Source organism: Arvicanthis niloticus, chromosome 7, assembly GCF_011762505.2.
Source record: "Arvicanthis niloticus isolate mArvNil1 chromosome 7, mArvNil1.pat.X, whole genome shotgun sequence".
Taxonomy (NCBI): Eukaryota; Metazoa; Chordata; class Mammalia; order Rodentia; family Muridae; genus Arvicanthis; species Arvicanthis niloticus.
Window position 1 is genome coordinate 8,818,289 of NC_047664.1, and position 12,173 is coordinate 8,830,461.

General features: G+C 42.5%; 1 protein-coding gene across 2 annotated transcripts in view; it reads right to left on the reverse strand.

The window, feature by feature from the left end:
- The window catches only part of Tmod3 (tropomodulin 3), a 56,471-nt gene that overhangs the window by 31,800 nt on the left and 12,498 nt on the right, over window positions 1-12,173 (reverse strand). Inside the window, exons 1-2 of one of the 2 annotated variants that reach the window (XM_034508990.2) lie at window positions 7,516-7,658; window positions 1,693-1,865 (exon numbers count right to left, since the gene is read on the reverse strand). In XM_034508990.2, the coding sequence (XP_034364881.1) occupies window positions 1,693-1,818 (126 nt within the window). In that variant the 5' untranslated portion in view covers window positions 1,819-1,865; window positions 7,516-7,658. Of the gene's footprint in view, window positions 1-1,692; window positions 1,866-7,515; window positions 7,659-12,173 lie in introns of those variants that run through there. The other variant, XM_034508989.2, reaches the window with a different exon arrangement.

The following is a 12,173-nucleotide window of genomic DNA, read 5'->3' on the forward strand; positions in this document are numbered from 1 at the left end:
CGTTAGTGTATGGTAGTAAGAAGCACTGTTACTGTTCTGCATGCCTCATGGCACCCTGAGATACAGAAGGCCAAGTCCTCTGGTGCCCACACAGCACAGCCTTAAGCTTAGCGTAGAGCACAAGCCTGAGTGGAGGTAGAGGAGGAAGCCCTGAGGGAGTGAAGTCTGAGTGGATGTGTGTATTAACACAAGCAGGGCCATGTCAAGGACCCCACAGTCTTAGATCATGGAGAAGGTGGTAAAGCCTTCTCCTTGGGGGTGAGGCTCTGAAGGAAATGGCGAGTCCTTCCCTTCTGGTCCATGTCTGGAGGTTGACACTGTCCACAAAATGTCCACCACAGTTTTCTCTCCCTGGATATTCACAGCCTGAAGACTGTTCTACTGAGACAAGGTGCTGTCAAACATTCTGTAATGGATATGAGAGCCCCTCACAAAAGTCACTGGCCCAAGTTAAAAACCCCAGGCTAGACAGTCTCTTACAGGCTTTCTAGATCCTAAACCATTTGATTTAAACTGGTCTCACTGACTACTGCCAAATATATTGTTGACAGGTCTGTTATCTTGAGTAATCCCTCAGACTTCGGTATGAGGAGTTTTTCGGTAATAGTAATTTCGGTCAAAGGACTTGACCTGTGTATAGACATATCACTTAGCAACAAGGACAATATTATAAAGCACATTTTTAGCATGCTTGAGGCCCTGAATTTAATTCTCAGTACCACTCCTTTCCCTAAAAGCTCACAACACTTCAATTCTTAAAGGGCACAGAAAACCAATGTGCTTTCAAGAAAGGTGGTTAAGCTTTGCAAACGACCACTACCTCGAGGTTCTTCCCTGCTATCTGCTCCTCCTTGAGTCCCATCCTCATTAGCCTTGTGCAGCCTATGAGGCAAGTAACAACCAGTTGGTAAATTAAAACAAGTATACATCTGCACTGTCCTTGACTTAATAATGGTTCACTCTAAATGGAAAAGTGTACCATGCAATCATTTTGGTTTTCATTATCAGTATAGAACATAAGTTAACTTCTATGAGGTAATAAATACTTTTTTTTTTATATAAACTAGGCTTTACATTAGATGATTTTGTACAAATGTAGGCTTATTTAAATGTTCTGAGCACATTTAAGGTAGGCTAGGTAAAGCTATGATAGTAAAAGGCTAGATACATTAAATGCATTCAATGTATAGTATTTGTAATTTACGATGGGTACAATCAGGGACATAAAACCAGTGTTAAGAAACATCCATGTTAGATCTGCTCCTTAGATCTGTTCTACCAATGCTAATAACAGACCATTTGGTCAACCTTTCTCGAGTTATCATTATAATTAGGTTTAGGCCACTAAGAACATTCTTAGAGGCACAGTATCCTGGTGCCAGCCTGGTACTCTGAAGAGAAACAGATTAACATATATTAAAGGGTTAATTAGCTATTACTAATTTCAGTTACACAAAGGAAAGTTTGTAGTGGAGAAAAAAATCTGTGTAGATGTTTAATGATAGTTTAAATGCCTGTGTCGTAAGATGTGGAGGTAGATATGGGACCTGGAGAAGAAGCATAATGCCAGTTCATTTGGACGGAGAGTGGGTGAGGGTAAGGGAAAAGCCACCAGAAAGCAAGCCGGTTAGGCAGCTACTGAGTTAAACAGCGTGGAAGGCTACTGATTTCTCTTCTTTGGTTAGCACCAACCTCGGGGTCAAGATCGTCCAGGACAGTTTCGAGCTGTTTCAGCTCTGACTCTGACAGCTTGCCAAGGAGCTCGTCCTCATCCAGGTCCTTATATTCCCCTAAGTCTTTCCGAAACGGCAGTGCCATGGCGCGCAGTGCAGACAGTCACTTGCTCTTCCCACCACTTCCTATAGCTATGGAGAGAAGAAAGAAAACCATTTTACAAATAAACCTTATGTATTTGCATCTATTACTGGGGAATGGGAAGTGCTAGTCTGTGTGTCCTGTATTCTTGATCATATCTGCTGCTCTCACCTACAGACCACTCATGCCTTCACTACTGTCTCTTTAGGAAACTAACCAAGTGAGAGAAGGGAGTGAAGATGAAAACATTAAAACGCTTACTTGGTAGAATGCACAGTTCCTGATGACTGAATTTTAGTGGCACAATGAAAGTATAACTTTTTTTTTTTTTGCCAAACTAAGTTTCTGTGATATCAATTTATCCTACTGGAGAACATTTGTTTTACTACAAACTATTTAGGAGAACAGTGTGATATAATATCAACATAGGAAAATAGCAATATGTCTCACAGGAAGAAATTGTAGTCTCTTGCCTCTGCAAAACTTTTTAAAAAAAAATATTTTTCAAAAAGATTATTTTAGAAGCTGGAGAAGTGGCTCAGTAGTTAAGAGTACTTCCTGCAAGCCAGGCAGTGGTGGTGCACGCCTTTAATTCCAGCACTTGGGAGGCAGAGGCAGGTGAATTTCTGAGTTCGAGGCCTGCCTGGTCTACAGAGTGAGTTCCAGGACAGCCAGGGCTACACAGAGAAACCCTGTCTCGAGAGAGAGAAAAAAAAAAAAAAAAAAAAAAAAAAGAGTACTTCCTGCAGAGGGGTTTTGGTTCGTTCCCAGCAGCCACATGGAGTGGTTCACACTGTAACTTCGTTCCAGAAGGGGCTGGAGAGATGGCTCAGAGGTCAAGAGCACTGACTGCTCTTTCAGAGGTCCTGAGTTCAATGGCAGCACCCACACGGTGGCCCATCTATAAGGCATCAATTCCCTCTTCTGTTGTGGCTAAAGGCAGCTACACTGGACATAAAATGAGTTTAAAAAAAAAAAAAAAAAAAACTCATTCCAGAAGATCTGAGACTCTCTTCTGGCTTCCAAGGGTACTAGCACACCTGTGATGCATAGACATACATGCAGACACTCACAGGCACACATGTGATACATAGACATACATGCAGACACTCACAGGCACACCTGTGATGCATAGACATACATGCAGACACTCACAGGCACACCTGTGATGCATACACATACATGCAGACACTCACAGGCACACCTGTGATGCATACACATACATGCAGACACTCACAGGCACACCTGTGATGCATAGACATACATGCAGACACTCACAGGCACACCTGTGATGCATACACATACATGCAGACACTCACAGGCACACCTGTGATGCATACACATACATGCAGACACTCACAGGCACACCTGTGATGCATACACATACATGCAGACACTCACAGACACACATGTGATGCATAGACATACATGCAGACACTCACAGACACACTTGTGATGCATACACATACATGCAGACACTCACAGACACACATGTGATGCATACACATACATGCAGACACTCACAGGCACACCTGTGATGCATACACATACATGCAGACACTCACAGGCACACATGAACTAAAAACAAGGGAATCATCTAAAAACATTTTCAAGGGAAAATATTAGTTTCCTATTATTAGGTTATTTGTTTATTTAAGGCTTTTTTTTTTTTTCTGACAATGTTTCTCAATATAGCCCAGGCTAACCAGCAACTCACTCCACAGACCAGGCTAGGCTAGCCTTGCATTCAAGCTAAACCTTCTGCCTTGACCTTGTGAGTGTATGTAGAAACACGGGTGTATGCTACCACACCCAGCTGAAGTTTTCACGCTGAAGAAGTTTTAAAGAACAACAGGGCGTTCTGAAAAGATACTAAAACACACTGGGTGTGCCACACAGGAGTTGGTGGGATGGTCATTTTGTCCGAGTGGCTGTGGCTAACAACAGAGTTAGGTGCAGCAGCTATCTCTCACATACAGTAGGACTCCTCTGTAGGAAGGACACTGAAAACACACTACAACAACAACAGAAGCAGGCAGTCAAGTGCTTCTACCACATAAATGTTCCATGGGCTAAGAGGTGCTGCTAGGACGCGTGGCTGGCCTAAGGTTTGGTTGGCTGTGGAATGAGCAGTTCGTCGGGGCTGATCTGTCGCCTTTGCTACCTTTTCTTCCAAGAGTTCCCATCTTAATATTTTAGCTGGTATATATCTTCCTCTGCAAACCCATTACAGACCTTTTTGTCTCATGTATAGAATGTAAGTTTACCCTAAGCGCTTGACAACCACTGATTTTACTAGCAACCACCTTAGGCCTGATGCTAAGCAAACAGGCAATATTCATTTCTGTAGATGTTACACGGCAGCCATTTTGTGTAGCTGCTGAAGACAGGCCTAGGGTACACTTGTTTAGTGGCAATCCTCTGGGCTAGCAGTTATTCTGAACTTTTACTGCCCCCTTCATGTGGCACAAACTGGAGATCCTCCTGCTTTAGCTTCCCTAATGCTAAGATTATAGCTGTGTGCTACTGTGCCTAGATTGCATTTTGTTGTTATTATTGTTTTGTTTTTAGCAAAATCATTGTTAAGCAACTCCCACTTTGTACTTGCAACTTTAAGATCACAGTTTGTTTGGATTTATTTATTTATTTATTTATTAACCGTCTGCCCAGGGCCTGTGAACACTACACAATCGCCCTACCACTGAGCAAGAGATGCCTTCCAAAACTTCTCTAGGTTGAGTGTATCAGAATGCAGCCACACTTGTCAAGATCGAGTCCAGAGCCTTACACGACTTTCCTGACTGACAAGTTAAGTATAAGCATGGGCCTGGTAAGAACCTATAATTTTCATTTCTGCTAAGTTCTCAGAACTTTTAAATCTATTAACCATAAAACGTGATATTGAAGGAGGTGATGGATAATTTTGAGGGGAAAATTATTTAACAACAAGATTCCCTTCATAGAATATTCCCTTCATAAAAAATACCAGTAGTGTGATTCTTTGAGACAAGTAAGGGTATCAGATTGATAAGGGTTTATAAATATGTATCAAGGATGACTTTTCTCGCTGGGTCTCTTGCTATAGGCCTGTAACCAGTCACTGAGGAGACTTACAAGGTGTATACAAGTTCAAGGCCAACCTGGTGGGTTTTAAGACACATTTAAAGCAAGCTAGACAATTTAGTGAGACTGTCTCAAAAGTTTAAAACTATATCTATAAAAGGAGGGCTGTGATGTGCCTCAGTGGCAGTGTACTTGCTGTGTGTGAGACTCTAGGTTCAATTCCCAGTATTTCACAACACATACACACACACACTAAAAAGTCGACATTAAAAATATGATATATAGTAAAGACAGGTAATTATTAACCAGTTACAAAGATTGTAATTATTTATCATTCTCTTAATTCTCTAAGTATCCCAATACGATCCAGAAATTCAAAATGACTCTATTAAAATACTCTCATGCACAATGACAAATGAGGTATTATTGGCAAATGTAATGTTACATGCCACCCTGGCTTTACAGATTTATAATACAACACATATAAACAGTTTACTCCAGTACACTGCGTTTTCTTGTACTAAAGTAAAATCTCTCTAAGGTTTATGGTAGCACTTTAAGAATAAAATGAATACCCACAAACACACTAAGCACCGAGGCACTACCAGCACTTCAGTCACCTCAGCTGCCCCTCTCCCTCAAAGGAGCTAGTACACTGAATTATCAAGGCTCTCTCGCTCCCCAGAGTCTGCATGTCCAATGCTCAGCAGTCTGCGTTCTGCTCTTCATTACACCCCACGTAAGTAAGTCCTCCTAGGACTGACTTTCATCTTTCATTTTCCATTGCTCCGAGTCGATGCTCAGTTATACTTATTTCAATTTCATGTCAGCAGACTATTCCATCCTATGAACATTTGAGCTCCTAGCAATCTTTCCACTCTGTTTCTTTGCTATGATAAATAATCTACCTATTCCCTCGTATAGAAGTACAATTCCTCTATGGCTCAAACCTAGGAATGGAATTGCTGGGGGAAGGCAACTCTAAACTATGTTTGAAGTGACTGGGTCAATGTACATTTCTAAAAGATTCCATACATGACAATACATGTGCTTCTGTTGGTTTTCAGTGTATCAGAGTTTTAATTTTTTGGCATTCTGGCATATGTGAAATGGTATTTCACCATGGCTTTAGTGTGCACTGTGCTAGGTTATGACAAGGCTGTGCGTTGTTTAACATGTTGATTTACTGATGGCATTCCTTTTTCTTTGGATAACCTATTGCTCATTTTTACAAACACGTTGTTGTGTATGTGTGTGTATGTGTCACATGTGCTTGTTACTGTGGATGCATACCACAATGGATGCAGGCATGCATGCACATGCATGTCAAGGTCAAAGGTTGATGTGCTGTATGTTTCCTTGATCTCTCCATCTTTTGATTTTTTTTTGAGACAGTCCCCAAAGAAAACAACCCCTGAACTCTCCTGACGTTCAATGACTTGGCTACACTGGATGGTCAATGAGCTTCAGGGACCCACCTGTCTCTCCACTCCCAAGCAGTGGGCACAGGAGGCTACTTACGTACTCACCAGCGTGCATGCCCAGCTTTTTATTTGTGTTCTAGGACTCTGAACTCAGATCTTCCCACTGATGGGGCAGGCACTTTACCTTCTCAGCTACTGCCCTATGCCAGTGGTCTTTTTTAAAGGAATCTTTAATTTATTCTAGATATTAATCTTTGTTATTAAGTTAAATTTAACAACTCTCTCATTTTCTATATTCTGATCAATTTTCCTTCCCCTATCTTCTCCCAGATCCTCTCCATCCAGCCAACTCCACATCTTCTTCCTTTCTGTAGAAAATGAATGAGAGCCGGGCGGTGGTGGCGTATGCCTTTAATCCCAGCACTTGGAAGGCAGAGACAGGTGGATTTCTGAGTTCGAGGCCAGCCTGGTCTACAGAGTGAGTTCCAGGACAGCCAGGGCTACACAGAGAAACCCTATCTCGAAAAACAAAAACAAAACAAAAAGAAAATGAATGAGCAATAAAAAAGCAAACCAACTAGAATGATGAGGATAATAATGATAATAATGATAATAGAAAAACACAAGAAACACACAAATAAAACCCATAAAAACATAAAATTAGGAAGTATATCATATAAACAAAAGACCAGTAAGATAAAGAAAAAAAACAAAACAAAAAAACCAACAAGAGACAAAAATTCCAAACCAAACCAAACCAAACCAAATCAAACCAAACCACCAAACCAAAAACTACAAAAACACCAGTGAGTTGATCTGCGCTGGCTATCTACTTGCTTGACTTGGGGCCTGCCCTCAACTGCGGTTTGTGTACCCAGTGAGACACCATTGTAGGAAACTTGCTTTTCCTTTGCAAGTGGTTATCAATTGGAGATCGCTTCTTTTGGTTAAGAAGCAGGGGCTCTTATCTATGTCTCCCTCTCAGCTCCTGTCTGTCTGTCTGGAACCTGTGCAGGCCCCATGCATGCTGCCACAGTCTCTGAGTTCATATGTGAGTCAGTTTTGTTGTGTCTGGAAGACACTGTTTCCTTGGTGTCACCCACCCCTTCTGGCTCTTACAACCTTTCCACCTCCTCTTTTGCATAGCTCCCTGAGCCCTGGGGGCAGGGATTTAAGGAAAACATTTAGGACTGAGTGTTCCAGAGTCTCTCACCCTCTGCATACTGTCCAGTTGTGGATCTCTGTATTAGTCCCCAAGTACTGTAGGAGGAAGCGTCTCTGATGATGGCTGAGCAAGTCACTGATCCATGGTGTGCTGGCTAGTTTTATGTCAACTTGACCAAGGCTAGAGTCATCTGAAAAGAAGGAATCTCAATTGAGGAAATACCTTCATTAGATCCAGTTATAAGGGATTTTCTTAATTGATGGGAGAGGACCCAGCTCACTGTGGGTAGTACCGTCCCTAGACTGGTAGTCTTAGGTTCTATAAGAGAGCAAGTTGAGCAAGCCAGTAAGCAAGAGCCTCTCCATCGGCTCCTGCCTCTAGGTTCCTGCCCTGCTTGAGTTCCTGTTCTGACTTCATTCAATGATGAACAGTGGTATGGGAGTGTAAGCCAGATAAATCCTATCCTCTCCGGTTGCTTCTGGTCATGGTGTTTGATCACAGCAAGTGTCCCTAACTAAGATACAGAAGTATGGCACAGTGTCATCAGGAGTCACTTTATTGCTGTGTTCCTTTAGCAAAACAATAGTATTTGGTTTTCCCTTGGCCCATGGCCTATTTAGTCTCAGGTTCTTACTTAGCCACCCAAGCTGTGTCAGGCATGGGTTCCATCCACTTCATGGAGCGGCCTTAAATCCAATCAGATAGCACATGGTCACTCTAACAGTGTTTGTGCCGCAAGTGCACCAGTGTGTCACACAGGAATGTTACTGTAGATCACAGTAGTTGTGTTCTATTAACTCTTACTACTTTTTGTGTGTGTCATATGGGAACATGTTTCTATGGCTTTCACTTCAGCTTGTTCTTCCTTTTCTAAACAATAGGGGTAATTTCCTTGTGATTCAGATTCTGGAATTTTTGCCAAGATGAAAGAACTTCCAGTTAATACAGTCAACTTTTCTAGAAACTTCAATTCTGCTTCAACAAAGTGTTAACAACTAGTATTCACGGTACCTAAGCTCACTCAAAACTCACATCTGCACTTTCTTTTATCCTGTGTTCCCACTCTTAGAGCCGCCATCCTGACTGTGCATTTCCCCTCAGCTTTCCTTTACTGAGGAGCATCTGTATACGGACAGTGTCCCGGGACAGCAGTTCAGAAGCCGCTCTGGGAGCAGCTTTCTTTTGCTTCCGTTCTGAGGATGACAATGCTATCTATCTATCTCTCGCCTGTCCTCTAAGGACACTTTATTCGAAGAGAACAGATTCTGATGACAAGGAGGTAAAATCAACATGGTAGACGTGCAGCAACGCGGACTACAGGACATCTTTAGTGCAATAGCCACACACAGAACGTCAAATATTGTAGGTTCTCACACACAACTACAATTAAAAAGTTAATTTCATAGACATTGAGTAGATGCTCCTACAGGCTAGAGAGGCTGTGCATGGGAGGATGGGTAATGGGCACTAAACCACAACTAGATAAGAATATCTTCTTGTGTTTTACAGCAGAGACTTGAATCTGGCTGGTTTTTATAAATGTAAACTGAACAGTTACATTATTCATGAGCGTATTATCTATCCCTGGTTCATGTGGCACAGTGGGAGAGATGAATAATTACAGTGGTCTGCACAGCCTAAACCATTTACTCTTGGCCCTTCACAGGATAAAAGCTGCCAATTCTTTGAGAAAAGTGCAAATTCCTCAGCACAAACTAGAGTTTACAAACTGGCTTAGCCAGCTTTCTGGCATTATCTCCAGCTGTTCTCTATCACAACACCCTGGCTCCAAAAAGGACACAGACTCTGGATCCCCACACCCCTGCTTACCAATGTCTGCTCCCTCAACTGAAGTCCTATACATCCTTCAAGGCCTTATTGGACATTATAACGTCCACAGAAATTTCCTGAAGCTCCACCCTTCCACAGCCACCATCTAACTTCCTTGCATCTGTCCCACCATCGTCTATGTAAGGTTTAAGGATACAAGAAAGCGTGTGAGGATCTAGGCAAGTGTTTTGAGGTTGGTAAACGTAAGTTATAAAGGTTGGAGGTCGTGAAAACCTTGAATGGTAATGAAAATGAGTCAAGGGGCATGAGAGGAAGGAAAATGCTTCAGCTCTCTTCCCCGCGCTGTGCGACGGCGGTGGTGAGATTCAAAGTTCAGAACTTTAACATGAGACAACGGTAACACTAACATGTAATCTTAAAAAGATACTCATAGGCTTCAGGGCATCCACTTCTCACGGGTCAAATTCACTCCAGATCCGTGCTGTCACTCAGCAGCCTGCTTCCCTCCCTACCTGTCTATCCCTGAGGGATCGATTCCTCTTTCCCTAGTCCTGGGACCCTGCTCCCTCCTCCAACTACTAAGACCTAAAACTTTCAAATGTACACCCAAGAAAAGAGTTTTCTCCCCAAACTCCTTAACTTTATCTTCTACACCCCCCACACCCACACCCACACACATCTGTCCCAGCATCTTCAGGTGTTTCCTATAACCTGCATCTAGGACAGCTCCAAAAAGTGGCCAGCCCAGATAGTCCCACAACCTGGACCTCAACAGCCTGCTCTTCCCAGAGTTGGTCAACACAACAGATTTTTGTTCCTCCCCACCCCTAGTAACAGCACCCCAATATCAGTAGTAAGTTTTTTTTTTTTCATTTACAATATTTTCTATGGGAGCTGGAGAGACAGCACAGCAGTTAAGAGTATTTGTTGCTGGTTCAGATACTTCTGTTGACTTCCCAGAACCCACATGGTAGCTCACAATCATCTGTAACTGCAGTTCCAGGGACTCTTACCTTCTCTTCTGGCCTCCTTACACATAAGATAAATACAATGTTAACCAGTATGTTTGTGCACCACATGTGTGCCTGGTGACTATAGAAGTGAGTGAGGATAAAATGGTATATTTATAAAACACAAGGAAAAATCTTTAATTTAAAAAATATTTTAAAGAAGTTTTCAAATTAAGCTAAGGACATTCCTCGAAGCCCCTTTCTGTGCCTCTATTTTCAGAGTAATTGATGGATATTTTGCAGCTCTTACTTGAAATCTGTAACAAACTATGCAAATTTAAGTGCTTAGTAGAGTTTAAATACCACAAAAGGAGGGGGAAAACCTCCAGAGAAATCCAGAATCCTTTGGAAGATAAAAACCTAATGGGCTGGTTTGACTCTTAGCACCCTCCAGGCCACTCATAAGTCCTTGTTACTCCAGCTCCAGAGGAATCCCATACCTCTGGCCTCTGTGGGCACAGACAGACAGACAGACAGACAGACAGACAACCACCCCCCAACCCCCGTCTTAAAATAACACTCTAAAAGAAATAAAAGAATGATAAAGTTAAAGAGAGGAGGAGCCCCCAGCCCCTACCCTTGAGCGAGGGTCAGCAGATCTATGAACTTAATTGGTGCTCTGGCTCTGAACAAGTCGGTCTCCTCTCAGTTTCCTGCACCGGATGAATAGTTGAGGTGGCACTAGTCTGGCAATCCCTGCATGTCCATGGCAAACAATGCAAATCAAACACCGTATTACCAGAGCCCGGGTTCTGCCTTAGCCTGAAGCACAGCCACTATGGAAGGACTCACCCAGGGCTAAGATCTGTCACTTCCCGGGATTTCAGGGGCTGTACACCCAGAGCAGTCTTCTGGAGCTCAGCCTCCTGAGCACTGGCAGTACAGCTGTGAGGTGTGAGCCACCACTCTCAGCCCCCACCCGCAGCCAGGTCTCTCACTAAGATAAAGTCAAGTTTCAGGCAGTGCTTTTGTTACTGCCCAGCCTGCTACTCCCTGCAGTGTACCCGATAAACCTGTTTGTGACATACTCAATAAACCTGTTTTCTTCCTACTTCGGTAGCAATTCATTTATCATCGACTGTGACCAATCTACCACATTTTCTCTTAATTAAAAAAGAGCTGGGAGCGGTGGTGTGCACACATACAATCCCAATGTTGGGGAGGTAGAGGCAGGAGAATGATCAGGAGTCTGAAAGATAGCCAGGTCTATAGATCAAGTTTCAAGGAGCCAGAACTACACAGTGAGACCCTGTCTCAAGAAAGAAGGGGAGTGGGGAGGAGGGAAATTGGAATTTAAGGAAGGGGCCTCTGGGAAACAGACCTCATCAAAGCTTAAGTTTAATTTCAGGTCATATTTCTAGGAAGAATTAGCAGCCCTCCATTACTTATTAACATCTGTCCCTAAGTTAGACCTATTTTTATTAGGTATAAGAAACTTTTCTTCTAGGGTTTTTTGTTTTGTTTTGTTGAGATAGGTTCTCATGCAGCTCAGGCTGGCCAGAACTTCCTATATAAACAAGGATGGCCTTGAATTCCTGATCCTCCTGCACCTACCTCACACAAGTGCTGGGGTTAAAGGCATGAGCCACCGTATTCAGACAGAAAGGAACTCTAATGGTTATCAAGAGATCCTTATGGTCTTTTGAACTCTAAATACAGAGCTTTTAAAAATAAATGAATTCAGAATAACTCTGGAAAGTTCTGTAAGAACCAGAGAGAAACAGGAAAGCTGAAATAATAAGAATATTCCAATATTCACTACATAGCAAGTGATACCCTTTTCAGTTTTGTATTATGTTCAGTCATCCACTCACTTTTGAAGGACAGCTCAACTGTCTGCTGCATTTTGATTCTGCACACGCAGAAATGTCTCTGATTTCCTATTACCGCACTGAGGTAACAGGA